We start from the raw sequence: 17,374 nt of genomic DNA, 5'->3' as shown, positions 1-17,374 counted from the left end.
TCTCAGAGGATAAATGCCCATCCTGCTGGGACCACCAGTTCAGCCTCTTCACAGTCTTAGCATAAAAATCTGACCTGTGAGTATGCACTCTTCTGTTGCAAGAGATGACTTTCTTTACTGTGTAAACTAGCCCTTTGAGGCATCCAGGCAGAACAGTGAGGAGAGTATTCACTACAGACTTTTTTTTTTTTGCTTTTTTTTGATAAAGAGAGAATTTCAAACCCCAGAGCCCTCCATTTATCACATTGCACAAGTGTGACAAATTTGGACATAGGCACAATAAATAAATCAGTAAAAGCCATGTAGAGTGTACTGCAGGATGCATTTCAGAGTAGAATCTAAGAGCAGAGATGTTGGTGAAGAGCTTGTCATTTCCAGTTCATGTAGCAGTTGTGAAAAACAGCTTTGCATCTTCATAATACTGCAGCAGTTTGATTTGCACTATAATCTCAGGAGTGGGATCCATGCTTCCCAAGGAGGTTAGGAAGCCTGGTGATGTGCACTCAATACTTCTGAAGATTGAAATTGGAAACTGGCTACTGAAAACAGGACTGTGTTAGCACCCACCCATGGTAATACCTTCTCATTGTGTTGCCACATATTCACCTCACTGCAGTGTGTCTCTACCTGCTTATCCTGCCTTCTGTTATCTTTGCTATCCCTTACTGCATGCTGCAGGGTGCACAGTACCAGGCCAGAAAACCTTACCTCCTCATCCATTCTCCACTGCTTCTTGCAATCTGCTGCACATCTTTTCCCACCTCATGCAGCTAAACAAGGCAAAGCAGGGAGCTGGAAATTCATTGGTTCTTCTCAGAACTTGTTATCATGCCTGAATATTTTTTGTTTTAAACCACATTGGGATTAAGATCCTTTGAAGTTCCTCGATTAGTGTTTAGGGGAAAATAAAATGCCAGTTTAAGCTTCTGCTATTTCGTAAAAACATATAGAACTCTCCAGCATTCGAATTTATGTTTAGAACAGCTGTTCTAGAGCCATGTTTAACCAGAAATTAATTATTCTGGAAAAGAATGACTAAACTTGATTATATTTAAGTTTGTATTTCAGCTTCCATCTGTGGTGAAATCAAGACCTATTCAGCTTTATGATCATTCATTGAGATGGCTTGATTTTTATTCTTATAGATTACAAATTTCTTGCTTGCTTGTTGTCTTTGTATATTAAGAATGACCTTATTTAAAAACTCCCCGTGGTTTAGCTTTCTTGGTAGGAACGTTTTCATGCACAGCTGAAACTTCTGTGGTGAGAAAAGGCACGTGCTCTAACAAAAGCCTGGCTCTGTCCCTGTATTTTCACTGCTTAGCTGATATGTGCAAAAGTTGAGCTGTGCTAGTGGTTGATAACAGTATGTGGCAGCTGGCTGTATGTATGGCTGACCAGCTGTTTATCCCCTTACTGGGTTTATGCAGACACAATTAGTACTCTCATACCTAAACTCTCCTCTTGTTTTTTTTGTATACGTAGTCACCACTGTCCTCATCACTAATGTGATATTGAGTGCCCAGCATAAATAGAGACATGGACAAATTCGTCCTTGGAGCAGCTGGTCTTTATAGATAGCTGTTTTGCAGAAATACTTGCTTAGAAACAACTCATTTTCCTCAAACAATAAAAAATGAAACGGTTGACTCCTTAAATCAAAGCATACATTTAGAATGATCTTGCAAAACAACAAAACTTTTCCCAGCATTTAAGCTTTGTGTGCTGTGAAGCTGTAATGACAAATGTCTTGTGGAATAACTGCTGTTTAAACAGTGGTCATGCCCATTCAGTGCAGCAATAAAATGGGGTCTGTTGCTGGTTTCATAGACTTCAATACCTACTATGAGTGTTAAGTTTGTGGCAGCCTGGTGCAGTCCTGCATGGACTAGGCTATAAGGTGCATTTAGACAGCACATGTTGGGCTGGTTGTCAGGAAAAGTCTATACAGTGAGCATGAAGGAGCTTGATCTATTAAGACTGATGTGCTGCAATGCATGTTTTAAGTATTTTTAGATCACATACTAAATGGACAAAGATTCTTCTGCTTCTTCCTTATAAATGTAATAGCTACTGGAGTAGTAGCTATCTGTTGGATCTGTTCAGGACCAGCTGTATAAAAACTGCTGTTGTCATGTGAGCATGAATATGTTAGGAAGCTATTTCTCTCCACTCCAGCTGACTAAAGACTGTAAGCGACATTCAAAGGCCCGTGTACACGTGAGGGGCATGGTACAGCCAAGCGCTGAGAAAACACTGTAATGGATTTACAGTGGGCTGGCAGTGCCCTACATCTTTTCATTTAAAAACTGCTGCAATCAGAAACCCTGCATATTGTTGTAGCTATATGGATAATGGCAGAGCAGACATGTAATTGGTAAAATCTAAGTTTTCTTTGATCTTTTTTTTCCTGTGCTCAGTACAATTTCTAGCCTCTTGTGTTCACATAACAGTATCTTTTACTTCTTTGTTTCAGTCTTATTTCTTGTGATTAACACTCCACTGTTCATGCCAATGAATTCATCTGGGTTTGAGCTGCAGTGTGTTCAAGCTGGAGTTTGTATCCTCCTAATCCTAGGTCTCCTTCATGAATGTCTTCCTTGCCTGTAGCCTGGGTGGAGCCTGTTCTGTCCTGTGCTGGCACTGGTATGTGAGCAGACGATTCATAGTTTTCAGTCAGTTCATCATTATTTATGATATAATCTGTGCCATCATCCTTCAGTTGATCCTGTATTCAAACAAAGAAGATGATCAGTGGAAGGTAGACTGAGGAGGTTTTTTGTTAAAGCTTACATGAAGAAAAAGTCTGATGCAATTCCTTTTATTTCATTATTTGCTTATTTTTTCAGCTGTTAATTTAACATCTTGATGTTGATTAAAGCAAATAGTTGCTTACTATATTCTGCTCTTGAGCAGTGTTGAGAAATATAACCTACCCGTCAGATCTTTAAGATAATTTCAGTGCTTAAATATCACTGATGGGTAGCCAATACTTTCAGGATCTGGCTGAATTATTTGGAACATGTCACTCATATCTGAAGCTTATAGTATTAGTGACTATTCTTGAAAATGTAGCACTGCACCTTCCAGGACCTCTTCTCCACAACCCTGAAGAAATTGTATAATTCTTAGCCTTAAATGTAATAAACTTTGGAAAAGGAACTTTACCAAAATGTTTCATTGAGTATGGCAGGTCTTGGATTACACTTTAGATACAATTAACCAAGATAGGTACTTACGCCATATGCACTGGGGCTGGTCAGAAGCCTGGCAACAGGATTACACCATTCAGGTAATGTTGTTGTGAGAGGTGGACCGGCATGGGTTAAGATAGGTTTTAGGTATCTGAAGTTTGTTAAAGAATATTTCCCATATAGATACTGATACCAACATACTTCTCTCTTAGACAAAGAAATTTCATTTTAAAGCATAAGGGAATAATCCAACCTGTCATCAGTCTTGTCTAATGTTTTTCAGTAACAATAACAAAAAACAACCAAAACCAACCCTCGTCCCTCTTCTTCCCCTGCCTCCCCTCAAAAAAACCCCAACCAACCCCAAAACAAAAACCACCTAAAACACTTAATGCTCAAAATCTGACTTGAAGTGTACCAGAATGGCTGAAGGGGATGTGTCGTGGGATACATCAATGCAGTAGGCGCTGGAAGAGAGGAAATGTGTAGTAAATTACCCTGTTTACTATTCTCATGTACTGTTTGCTCTAAGTGTGATCTCTTATGCAATTTTAACAGGAAACAACTTAAGATGCAACTGTATCGGCTACTTTATGTAAGAACAGTAGTGAACGTTCTCTTAAACACATATACTCAGCCTTTTGTAAAATCAGTGCATTTCTTCAATAGGCAAAGTATATTGCATCAAATATTAAGTTTCTTTATCACTGGGAGTGTACATAAGTTTTTCTCTGTAATACTTTATTTTCAGCATTCAACACATTTGTTTTACACTTCATACATCAATGCTCCTTTATATAAAATTATGTAAATAAATTAGGAATAGGCTTTATGCTATTGTCTCACACCTGTCTTTCCAATCTTTTCATCCAAAAGTACTTTATTGAGATAAAAGAAAAACCTGCTCATCTAGAGCAATTATATCATCCTTGTATCTGTCAATAACAGCTCTCCTGTGAGTCCCTCAAGTTGACTTACCTTCTCTGCTACTTTTACTCGCAAAGTAATTTTCAGTGTTCTTTGGGAAGCGAGTCTGTCAGCTATTTTTGCTGCTAGGAAAAATTTGCTTTATTGATTGTCATCTCACTTTCTCCCCCGCTCCTTTCTCTTGCTTTCTTACTTGTGCTCTCTCCCCCATGCTTTCTCTCTGCCTCCTTGAAGAAGAAAGGAACAAATGTAAAACCGAGTAGTGATTTGAGCTTTGCAGCAATATTGTAGAAATACTAAGTAACAGTGGGTCTTAAACCTAACTATTCCACTGCCTCCTTTTCTTTCATTATTGGTTGTTTATGGTATCACTGCTTTATACAAAAAGCACAAATTCTGAATCTTGAACACACTGTTATATAAAACATCCTTAATGATCTCAGTTACAGATTGAAAGGCTAAATAACTTGCTCTGCTGTTCTCTATACTACAGCCATGGAAGTTGTTCTATAGTATCTGGTGTCTGTGTGTATTTGTGTATTTTTTTAAAAATTAACTTGCACCTGTCAGAAGATTGTGTGATTCCGTCATCCAAGGTCATATACTGAGTTACTGTGAAAAAAAAAAAATTGAGTCTACTTCAAAAAAGATTGTAGGATTGTAATATAGATTCTTATCAGAACCCTGATGAAGGTAGGAATCTCATGAGATCAAGTTTTGTAGGGAAAGTTTAGATCCTCTTGCATTTGTAAGAGCAAAATCAAACTAAACAATCCTTTTCTGATCCACTCCCAATCTTATTTGAAACCTCCAAAGTGCCAAGCAGTTAAGAGCTATTATTAAAAAGCAATGAAAGCCATCAATTAGAGTTGTGTTTTCAGCACTTCAGAAAAACCTAATTAAAAGGCCAAAAATGGAAGTATGAGCCTAATTCTAGGTTTTTAATCTCTGGAAATATCAGCTTTGTTAGTACAAACAACTTAAATTGTTTGAACTGAGTTGTCAGACCTACCATGAAAAATACAGGCTTCTAATGGAAGTTGCATTTGATTATACTGAGTTCTGTCTGTTCTTTTATTCTTTTCCAGAATAAGTAACTAAAGATGAATATTACTCTACATTTCCTCCTTAATCTGATGATTTCTGAGCTAGGCCTTACTTCTAAGCAGCCTTATAACTTCATAATGAGCTTTTTTACTTCTCAGGAAAAATTTGAGTCCTGTTTTCCTCTCAGGCTTGCACCACATGAGACAGGAATAGAAGGTGCAATCTACTTGGCTGCCACAGTGGCCTTCAGTCTTTTGACCCACCATCACTTTTAGCATAAACTTGTGTCTGGTGTATTTAACTAGTTGCTGTGTGTGTACACTGATGTTTTTAAGTTGAGTGATGGCTTCATTTTGGGCTGCGACAGATCCTCTACGTCTCCTTCCTTTTGCAGTTGCGGTAACAAGTTCATTGTGTCCATGCCTTCTGCTTTGAAGCCTCTTGAGATGCAGTTTAAAGTGAAGACAATTTTCTTGTGCTTGTTGTGGTGCTTCTGATTCTGTAATAAATTATTTATCTCTTTGTTCCTTATTTAACTAGTCATTATTTAGCCCACTGAAAGAACTTAAGTTGCACTGGCCTATTTTTTATTGTTTTAATAACCTATGCCATAAATGTTTCCTCTTTATTGTTGACACAGTTGCTTTATAGTATTACAGGCATAATCACATCGTTCAGTACAGCATGAAAGAGGAATTCTAACCCATGTGCAGTGCTGGCATTTCAAAAGTATATCAGACATGGGTCTATAGCATTTTAAGGCTGGCAGAGAAGTCTTATAACACTCCAGCTGCTCTGGTTGCTTCTCCAGGGAGAAATAATCTAAATAGGGTAATAGAAAAAGGTAGATTTTGCACTAAGGCTGCTTTAAAAATTGGAAGAAACTAAGCGTAAACCTCTTAGCATAACTCAGGAATTACTGCCGAACCAAATTCGCGCTTGCATAATTCAGGGATAGGGAAAAGACAGAGGGGAAAACATTGTATCAATCAACCCTCTTCTAGATTTGCATGTCAGCCTTCCACAGGCAGAAGAGCCCACCTGCATGTCTCAGATTCTATACCATATGATACTGTGTTAAAGGGCTTTATTAATATTGTAAAGGTGGTAACTTCTAAGTTGGGAAACTGAATTCAGGATGCCTGTATATGCACATGTATAGAATTTTAATCCATATACAGTGCTGGCAGATTATGAAAGTAAGGCATGCTAATCAAATACCAATTTTTCCATTGATTCACCACATCTCCAGGCTTCCACTCTCAGTTCACATGCCCAGAAACATTTACCCTGGGTCCCCTCGTTGTTGTTTGAACATCCTTTTGACCAGGCAGTTTAAGTCCTCCCTCGCCACTGGCCAGGCACATTTCCTCTCCCATCTGTCTCTCTGACACCAGACTCAACTTCTAAATCTGTTTACCCCATCCTGGTTCAGCTTCTCTCTCTTCTGAGTTTGACTCATACGATGTCCTCTTCTGTACTGCCCAGCAATAAGCAAAGAAAGGCAATGCCATTGCAGGTAAGGCAGTTGGCAAGTGTCTGAACAGTGTAGCCTAAAGTTGAACCCTGCGCAGATTGTTCACTGGGGCTGATGAGGCTGAGCAATTCAAATAGGGGCTGTGGGAGGGTTCAGTGTGCTCAACAGAAACAGAACCTTCAGAATTTAACTTTTGAAATTGAAGAGTGTGGGGGTTTTCTGTGGGTTTTTTTTGTTTTTGTTGGTTTTTTTTTTTTTGTGGAAGTCTATGAATAGCCCATTTTTCAAAGTTTCACAATGTGGTTTAGTTTAGGCTGGAGTTTCAAAGAAATGGCAAAAAGTCTTTGCTCTAAGTACAGTGCATTTAAAAATAATCTCATGAGGATTTATCAGGAACAAACCCATGGAACTGCATGATTTTTTTCCCCAAAACATTATGCCTGAAACAAGTATCCGTAGTGGAAATTTTCCTTCTATATAGCTAGTGTTTCACAAAAATGCGGGTTACCCGAACCAGACTTCTCATGTGAGAAGTTGCAGGTGATCTTGATGAGAAACACTATTGCAACTAGCCATACTGCAGAACATTTAGGATTTCCATTATGCAGAAAATCCTGAGACTTCATAATAGTTTTTGTATCCTATCAGGATGAAAAATCAGAATCTGAAAAATTCTGGTTTTTTCAGCCAATAAGCATCAAATGGCCACACTTCATTAAAATGACATGTTCTGTCCAAACTTTGAGAATGTTGCTAAAAATCACTATTTACCTTTTTGATCAAATGGTATCAGCATGTTCAAACAGGAAAAAATATTCTGGCTGTTTTGACTTGGATTTAAAGGAAGTTCACTTTTGTTGGAGGAACAGAGTCCTAGTCCAACTGTGGCTCTGCTGAAAAGCATAATAGTAAGAGAGAAATAACTTGCAGTTGGGTGGGGGAACTAAAAACAACCACAAACCAATCACAACAAAAACCCAAACCCAAACACCCCACACCATCCTGACAATGCAGAAGATGTGGCTACAGTTGGAAATACATATGGCAGCTCCGCTTAAGCTCTGTAAAGTCCTGCATTTGGCCCAGTAGGTGTTTTACCTTTTGCATCGTCACATAATGGGGCTCTGTAACTCAAGGTAACCCCATCCTCCCTCCCCAAAGGCAAATATGCTCACACTATAATATTTACTAATAAAAAGCTTCACGGTACAGGAGTTCTTGCAACACTAGTCAAAATTACATATAGTGATTTTTCCAGAGACTATTTTCCTATATCAAACAGTGCTATAAATACACATTTGTTAAAAGTATGTTATTTAATATTCTATTGCTACGTGCTATATTTCTGCTGTAGGCATAAGTCTGTAGAGGTAAATGTCACCACTCCCAGAATCCATCCTTCGTGCAATGTTTTTAAGATTTCTTGAGGTTTGCAGCCTTTTATTTTGAAGCGTCCCTTTTGTGAATATTTTTATTTAAGTTTGTGTTTGTAAATTAGTTATGTCATGAGTTTAATATTAATCTCTGTTGTGTTTATGAAGAAACATATATAAGAAAAGTATCAAAGAAAAGATGTCACTTCTGTTTGTTCAATCTATTTCTGCAGTAAGGACAAATGATGTTTTGTTCCTTGGTAGGGTGTGGTTTTTTCTGTTATGTTTTTGAGAGAGAATGATTTTGATATTAGCGATGTGATAGTGTAAAGAGCAAACACGTCCATTTTGGTAGTGTTTGAATAGGGGCAGGCAAACCATGAAACTTTGATTATGCGGCTGAGTTCTGCACGTGGCTGACTCCTGCTAACAGCTGACTGAGATTTAGTTACTTGATACAGCAGCTTGTGTGCATGACTGAGCTGGTGAGGCACAGAGACATCTCCAGGTCTTAAGCGCATACTCTGCAGATTAAAATCACCTGAAGAAGGAGAGGTTTTTTAGAGGGGTCCCTCCTCCTGACTCTTGTGAGAGAGGAAGATGTTTTCTCATGTACTGTGGAATTTTCTTCAGGGGATGGGGAGTTATCAGTGTAGGCTGGTTGAAAAGTGCAGGGCCTGGATATATTAGATTTAACTGTGAGAATAACAGGTTTTTGAAAAGACCGTGAGATCTACAGTGAAGTAACATGTAAAGATAACCTAATGTGCACTATTGAGAAAGCTGAGAAGGAATCACTAAATCTGGCATAAATTATACTTTTAACATAGTTATTACTAGTGAATTCTGCTCTAGTTCTTTGTGAATCTTCTCTTTTTATGGAATGGTTTAAAAAAACAATTAAAAATTTCCCAATACTGTTGTAACTTAAAACAGTAAACAACTGAGGATAAATGGAATCATAATGTAGTCCTGCAAAGTCAAATCATCAGGTCTCTTTTTTTCTTTTTAAGATTCATTCTCTCTGTCTGTCTTATGTCTGAGAGCAGGGTTGAGTAGATGAAAATCAGTGATAATAAAAACTAGTTCAATGCATCCTTACAGGAAAGTCAGTCTGGCTGTCAGATTCTAGAGCCAGATGTAGTGTCAGACCCAAAGAATTAACTCTGCCTTTTATGCAGAATACGGCTAAAATCTTGCTGCTTTCAACTTTGAAACTGGAAGCATTGCAGAGAGGTGGGCAAAGTGGAGGGAGTTAATAGAATTGATCTTAATCAGGTCTTCTTATACATAAGTAGCTGCAGACTGAGAAGTGGCTTGTTCTCTAGTACGCACTGAGTAAAATGTGTGGGATATTTGCAGACCATGGGCTTCTGGTTGTGAGCTCACTGAAGTGGAGAGGAAAATTGAGATATCTTACTTGAGTTTTTTGAAGCCTATTATATTCTGAATATAACACTTCCATGCAAGGAAAAAAATCTGAGACACAAATGGAGACTTGCTCATATAATTGATGAGTGCGTAATGCAGCTACGCTTGAAAATTAGAAGGACAGGGCATGCAAAAGGATAGAAGAATACTCATGTAAGATTCAAAAGGAACATATGAACAGGCAGTAATATAAGTCAAATTAACATTAGAAAGAGCTTTGGCTCATGTAGCCTATGTGAGGCAGCTAAAGAGAAGGAGAAAAAAACCTCCCTGACATCAGTTGTATAATAACAAGGAAATGACCCTTCATCTAACAAAAAAAAAACCCAAAATACAACCAACTAAAAAAATGCCCCAACAGAGAGACCCGTAGGAGTCACGTATGTACACAGTGAAGAGATAAGTGTTGCACTAGTGGCATCAGCATTGATGACATGCATGTGACTTCTCAGAAAAATGAGTGTGATTCAAAGATGACCTAATTGGAGGAATCATCTCCCCTATCTTCAGACAGCTTACAGGAGGATGTCAGAAAGAAATCTAATCTACCAGTCTTACTTTTTCATCAATAAAGAGAAATAGCCAAATCCCAAGGCAGGTTAATCTCATCCTGCAGTGCTGGAGTTAATTGGAATGAATTGAAACTAGGATGAGTTTCTTTCCCTTTATTGACTATAAAAGAGTCTCAACAACTAGATTAGACTTAAATGGATAATAATTAAGTATCTAAAGTTTGATGAAACAAATCTCACTGCAGGACATAAGAAAATAGGAACCCTAAGGTAAAATATAGGAAACCAAACACAACATCCTCCATACCAAGGAAACCAGGACGTGTATGAAAGGCATCCATTTTCATAATTGGGCAGTGCTATATTAAATGCATTTAGAAGAAAAAAGATAAAAATAATTTTCTGTGTAATAAATACGGCATCAAATCCAGCACCAGAAACAAAAACTTTAAAGTCATTAAGCTTGTGAAAACTTGAATGACCATGGAATCCATAAAAAGAAATTTCATCGCAGAGAAAACGTAAAAATATTTCCTGGCACATTTGAAGGCATAGGAAGTTTCTCAGGACATTGCAAAACTGGTCTACCTGTGGCTTGGCAATAGGGTTTCTTTTCCTGCAGAAAAGGAACTTATGCATATGGTATGTCTTTAGCACGATTACAAAACTGGAGATACCATTGGCACGAGTAAGCTAAATTATTGCATTAGAAAGGATGAACACTGGTGTGACCTGGCTGTGTGTAGACCCTTAAGGCCTTATAAAGACTCTGATGCCAGCTGCTTCATATGAGATCACTTTCAAGCTCTTCACATGAAGTGCATTCACTGTATAAAATGCTCCAGCCCTAGCACTGGCAGAGGGAATGAATGTAGAAGAGCAAGCAAGTTAGCAGGGATTTCTGCACTCTGTGTGAAGATTGTTTCATGAGAATGTCCTTGGCATCACCACCTGCCCGAGAAGTATTCCAGAAAGCAGATGTGTGAAGAATGAGGACTGGCAGCAGTTACATGCCTTGCTAACGACAATCAAATACCAGTGGTACCACAATCTAATCGTTTGCAAGATGCAAGGAGAGTAAACCTTAAAGATTAAATGCAATGAAGTACAAGTACAGACTGTTTTTGATCAAAAGAATTATTTCAGTCGCATCATAGAGGAAGAGAGGAGTTCTGATCCAAATAAAGTGAAAGCTATAAAGCTTTTAAAAACTTCTCATCAATAAATTATATTGGGTACAATGAACTTGCACATACTAAGATGGGTGCTGAGGATAGCAATGTTGCACTGCATCTAACCTGGGAGAGGAGAACTTTGGGTCCAGGAGGGTTTTGGAAGGAGCGGGTAGCAAGACATTAACGTGAACAAGGCTTTCCAAACAAGATAGGCATCACACTGCTCAGACAAACACTATGGTAAAAGCAGGGAAATAAAATGGCTGCTAGAACTTTGTAAGCAACAGCTGGAGTAATATTCTTGCTATGGCCCTCTGGTGACATGGATTGAGTGCACCAAAATTATACTTAAATAGGAATATAATTATTTGGCATATTTTCAGAAAGTCAGATCAGCTATTTCATCATTACATAGATATAGCTGCGCAATAACAGTTAAAATAGTTCACAGATCTGTGGAGAGTCTTTTTGACAAATCTCCAGCTTCTGCATTGCCAAGATCCAGTGGATGCTCTCACAGTTATAAAGGTACAGCTTGAAAGGGAAACATGATCCCCTATGAGAAAATCCTTTAAAGAACTTATTTTTTTGCACAATTCTGTTGAAAGATGAGCTTTGAATGTGGAGGAAGGCTTGAAGGAATAATGTGTCTTATTTTCCTATGCTTGCTTGGGTTTGTAAAAACTCTAACAAAATAGAAACAATAGTGATAATTCACTGTATCTTTTAGAAAAAAATAATAGGATGATCTGTATAAAAACAACAATCTCTCTTCCTCTATCATAAAACTGTGGAATAAAGAGTAAATAAGGACATGGGTGTCATGCCAGAAGGGAAGAGAACAGCTCCAAAGAAAATGAAAATTTTGAAAAAGTTTTTTGAGGACTAGTTGGTACAGTAGTGAAGATAGACCAGAGCTATTCTCTTGGCCCAGTATGAGCGTACAAACAGCTGTGATTAGGGATGTGTGTGTATCCCTATAGAACATAAAAGTAGAGCACCAAGGTGACCTGTGCTGGGTGAAGCCAATGGCAAAGCTGACAGCAGTAGGATAACATATAATGTATTAATAAAATTATATTATTGCTTATCTGTACAGCTGTGAGAAACCTTACTAATTCCAGATATGGAAGTAGATTCAAAACCCACGTGAAAAGATCAGGAGATGGTTTAGGACTTCTGTGGAGGACTATTTTACTCAGTAATGTGTTGTACTTCTGGCCAGTTAGGTAATGAGTAAGAAGCACTGGGAGGGAATTGAAAAAAGCAGTCTTTTAATCTCCCTATGCTGAGCTGAGCGGCTGAAAGCAGGATAGCCTTTCTAAAGCCTTGTTAATAGAAAGCTTGTTTAGTTTACTATATCCTCTGAGAATCTCTAGTCCTGTGAGCAGATTGGTCCAAAGATTATGTCTTCAGATTGTCCAGCAGCTTTTTCCAATATGTACCCTACCCCAAGTTATGTGCACAATTAGCTAGCTGCATGAAGTTGGAAGTCTCTAATAGGTTTGTGAAGAAAACACATAAAGAAATGGAGGGCTCAGTGTCGAGGACGGGAAGAGGTACTGCACAGGAATAGGTTCTGCTGTAATACAAAGAAAGCAGCCTTCTGGCAAGTCAGATCTTTACTTCTGTAAAGATATTTTAAAACAGAGAAAGACCAGTTTGAAAACCCTCATGATATAATGTTCCCTAAGAGGTATGCAAATTCCGGTGCAAAGAACAATTGAGGATAATGAATTATGGCAGATATCCTAGGGAAAAAAAAAAATAATAAAAAAAATCACTGAACAAGGATAATAGCAGCTTTTTTACTGTTAAGAGTGAATGAAATGTGAGGTATTTATCTTACTTATTACAATTTAAAATTCTAAATAGGTAAAACGGAATATTTTGTTTAGGAACAGTGCCAGATTAAAATAACAGCACAGAGGATACATATTAAAAGAGATCAAACTGCCTTTTGATCAGCAGAGAAGCTTATAAAACAGAAATAGGAAAAACTAGCATTAGATTTCCAGTTGGGATAGTTCATCTTACTGCTCCTATCACTGTACTAGTCTGGAGCGCAATAACCAAACTTTTACTATCTGTCTTTGCACAAAAGGCTTTCCTGTGAGCCTGTGAATGGTAGAGAAATGTATGTTCTGTGAGGACAGTGTGCTGTGTTGCAGAAAGTTTGAGACACATGGGGCGGGCGGGGTGTGTGTGTGGTGGGAACAAGACAGATTTTTGTTAAGTGTGACAAGTGAGTTTTATGGTTTGGTTAGAAATAGTTGGGCAAAGGTGGAAAAATAAGATTATTTTTTGCTAGAGTGAAGATTTGAAGAGGATATAGTTTTGCAAAGCTATGGTATTCCAGATGAGAAGCTGCAATGACAATTTCTAAGCCTTTCTTCTGTTTTACTCCATTTTTAAAGGAATATGGGGACTTAATGAAATTACAGGGCACTCACTTTCAGGCAAACAGAAGGATGTATAAAGATGCATGATTTTACAGCAGCTATTCAAGGCATGGCAATCATTTCCTGAAGAAATCATAGAGCCTGTGATAAAGGGAAGTGAAATCTGACACACTAACGCAATTACAGCTGCGCGAGCCAAGGCAACAGACTGTAGGCCTCTGGGAGGGGTGAGGGAATACCCCTGCTTTTTTTTCTGTACAACCCACAAGATGTAAATGGAGGGTTTTATTTCTTCCATCTGCTGCTGGAGCATCAGCATAATGGTAAATAATGGATGTGCCACAGTATGAGGAAATCTGTGCCCTTGTAATGCTGTCATTGCTGTGTTTGGATAAGGTATAAAATGCTTTTGTATTTTTTTTAATGGATTATTTTTGATGTGTTATTCGAGGTGTTGCAGGTAGGCATCAGTTTGAGAGAGGTTAAGGCAGTCTCTTAAAGCTTGCCTACCTCATGTCTGACAGTTCATTATGTTTCTAGTGAAAGATTCTGGAAACAGATTATGAAAAATATTTTTGTTATAATTTGGAATCATTCCCTTCTATTTATTGGCACAATACACTGTGCACATGTACCAATGCTGGCACTGACCCAAATACAGGCAATAATAGAGGTGGGGAAAAGTATAGTGCAGCATGAATGAGCATGAGGTTTTCTCATTCTCCGTGTTTCATTACAGATGGAGAGGTCAGCTATTGGGGTTTCAGTCATGAGTTGCTCATAATACAGAAGCCAGCCATACTGTGCGTGAGCAAGTGTAGCTGTTCCATGAATGTGATTTGGTTAAGAAACACATTAATTGAGATTGCTGCTTTTCTTTTCCTTTCTTATCTCTGACAACTCCTGCACTCAACTTCTAATCCAGATCTGATTTCAAAACTGCCACTCAGATTTCACTCGAATGGCTTGTTTCCAAATACCTTCACATTTTAATTGATTTAGACCTAGATTTGTATTCAGAAGCTTAACTCTGTGCAAACTTATGTTCAGTTTATTTCCTTTTTTCCACAGCTATTTTTCCCCACATAAAACTAATGTAGTCACTTTGCTTATCTTTTTTTTTTTTTTTTCTTCTGTTAGAGGTATGTCCTGTTCTGATTCAGTGAACTTTAAAATTATTGTTTGGCTGTTGATGACAGCTTGGTTGGATGACAGCATTTGGATAGCTAAGCCCATTGATCTGTTTTACTCTTTTAAGAGAGCATAGGAAGGAATTTGGTCACTTGAAGGCGCTTGACTAAATTCTTCTAAAAATTTGTTGCAAGTAAATGGGACCTGTTTTCAGCACTGCAGTTAACTCTGTCCAGCATGTTTACATAGCTCTGCTGTCTGCTGTGGAAAGGAGGTAAAGCATGGTCCGTCCTTCTCTGGAAAGCCCCTTCTCTGGGGCTTCAGCTTTCAGGATTTAGGTTAGCAGCCTTGCTTGCTTTGGTTTCTGGGAATGCCTATGACTAAGACCTGGCAGATACCAAAATGACTTCTAAGCCTGTGAGAGGAGCATGGGTAGCCTGGCCCTTCCAATCTTCTGCAGTGGTATGGCTAGAGCTAATTTGGTAACAACCAGACCACTCTAGTGTAGAGGACAGAAGATCAAGCAAAGAACTGAAATATTCTCTGGACCTGTGTTTCTTAAAGTGCAAAAGAGCTTTGAGCAGCAGCAGGTATGGCATGCCTCCTGCTTTCCATATGAGCTAAAGCAATGGACCAGGCTTTCTGTGTGTGAACTGCAAGAGTCCTGTAAGGTGTTTGGAAGTGAAAATCTGAATACAATATAGGTTAGTTTGATTTGCCCTTCTGAGGTGGTGTCAGTTATATGTGGTCTCAGGGCTGAATTTTTCATGTTGAGCTACACTAGCTCTTGTGTAGAGCATCACCACTAAGACTCTTGAGGCAAAACATTCCTTGGCACGTCAGTCCGTGGCTGAGGTCACGTAATGCTCCAAGGTCCTGTCAAACAAAGGCATGTAATCTGCCACAGGCACCTGGGTTGGCAAGGTTTCCGGTACTCTGGTATGGACCACTGCATCTAGATTTCTGTCCTGCTAATTCATAATCCAAATTGAAGGTCACCTATTATTTATTAGGAGGATGATAACCTCCAATAGTTTTTTGAATCAAAATTCATGATAGCACCTTAAAAAGACCCCATAGCAGCAACCCAATAAAAAGCATCAAACTAAACCCAAAACCAGAGCCCAACTGAAACCAAATTAAACCCCAACCTCCCCCAAAAACCTGTCAAAAGTGTGGAAACTGAAAACATATTAAAACATATTGCTAAGCGTACTGGGTTATCTTAGCAGTAGCAGTCATATTTTTGAGTACTTAATGAATTGAATGTAACACTGCAGTATAGAAATGGCTCTCAGAAAACACAGAGCTTGCAGTGCTGTACCAGGAAATGAGCTGCCTGAAAGGTTAAAGTCAAATCCTCCTAGAAAAAATTGAAAAAGAAATTGGGAAGAAAAAATGGTCAAATGTTTTGGTTTTGCCAAAATTGGAAATTGTTACTATCTTACACTAGCCATTACTTATATACTACGTTTATCTTCACCTTGCTTACTGTGGAATCTGGGACTAAGTATCAAATAGACTTAATTGTCAAAATTTATTAAAAACCCCAACCAAACAGCTCAGCATTAGTGAATCATAATCCGTTTAAAATCACATAATATAAATTTAAAAAATAAACTTATTTTCTGGTGTTTGGTAGTAGAAACCTCCTCCAACCTCTGTAATTTAGCCCTTGGAGATAGACCATTTTAGGCTGTAATTCCTGTGGCTTTCAAGGAAGAAGAGAACTGTAACACAGTGACAATAACATCTATTTAACCTACATAGAAGGCTGTTGAGAATGTTTTTATAGAAAATAGATCTTGTCAGGCAAATCTAATTTTATCCTTGGATGAAATTACAAGTTTGATAAAAACGACCTGCATTTAATAAGCTTTGTTAAGGCATTTGGAATGGCATGGCAAAAAATTAGCACTCTACAGTATCAATAAGGCATGCATTAAATTGATTAAGATTTGGCTGGTTGATAGACTTGAAATAATAATCGCCAGTGGAGAACTGCCATGAACTGGTGAGTGTTTCAGTGCAGGTTTTAGTGGTGAAATTATTGAATATCAAATTTTCTATTAACTCCTCTATGAAGTTACTGATGATAAAACATGTGGATGATGCAGACTAAATCATCATAAGGACAGAGTGGTCATGTAGACATACTTTGATTGCCTGGTAAGCTGGTCTCATTTAAATGTATTTCCTCTAATTGGATTCCTGAAAACAAATCCAAGGGGCCAAACTTCCCTGCAGTGCATGTGGGTTGTAGTGGCTTTTCATGAGCTCTAAGGAAAGAGGTGCATGCAAACTGTGAGTGCAGAATAAAACTAGTGTGCCAATGCTTCTCTATTAGGCACTAGTGAGACCAGTGCTGGAATACCATGCTCAATCTGGTGGTCCAATTTTTAAAGTGTTTTTCAGAAAGTTGGAAAGGATGTAAGAAACAATGAGTCCCACCCTCTTTTTTTTCACCCAAAATACTAAAAATAGAGGAAAAGGTAAAATAGTGACTTAATGAATTCTTTAAGTACCATTTCATGAAAAAATACAGGATACTGCAATGTTTATTTTTAAAAATAAATTAATGCAGGCAGTGAGCTAAGTATGTGCTAAAGTACACAAAACAGATGTTTTAACAGCGACTAAACGGTGGAAAATATTTCTAAGGGAAGTAACGAACTCTCCGTTCCTGGTATTTTCTGGTCAGGAAC

At 38.2% G+C, this 17,374-nt stretch overlaps 1 protein-coding gene across 1 annotated transcript in view; it reads right to left on the bottom strand.

The window, feature by feature from the left end:
• Positions 1–206: 206 nt before the first annotated feature.
• The window catches only part of SLC9A9 (solute carrier family 9 member A9), a 212,752-nt gene continuing 195,584 nt past the window's right edge, over positions 207–17,374 (bottom strand). Inside the window, exons 15-16 of the mRNA XM_074153102.1 lie at positions 3,240–3,345; positions 207–2,728 (exon numbers count right to left, since the gene is read on the bottom strand). Coding sequence (XP_074009203.1) covers positions 2,507–2,728; positions 3,240–3,345 — 328 coding nt within the window. The 3' untranslated portion in view covers positions 207–2,506. The remainder of the gene's footprint in view (positions 2,729–3,239; positions 3,346–17,374) is intronic.

This window comes from Numenius arquata, chromosome 9 (genome assembly GCF_964106895.1).
Source record: "Numenius arquata chromosome 9, bNumArq3.hap1.1, whole genome shotgun sequence".
In the NCBI taxonomy this organism is placed as follows: domain Eukaryota; kingdom Metazoa; phylum Chordata; class Aves; order Charadriiformes; family Scolopacidae; genus Numenius; species Numenius arquata.
Note: the sequence above shows the minus strand (reverse complement) of the source record. Positions and strands in the feature narration are given on the sequence as shown.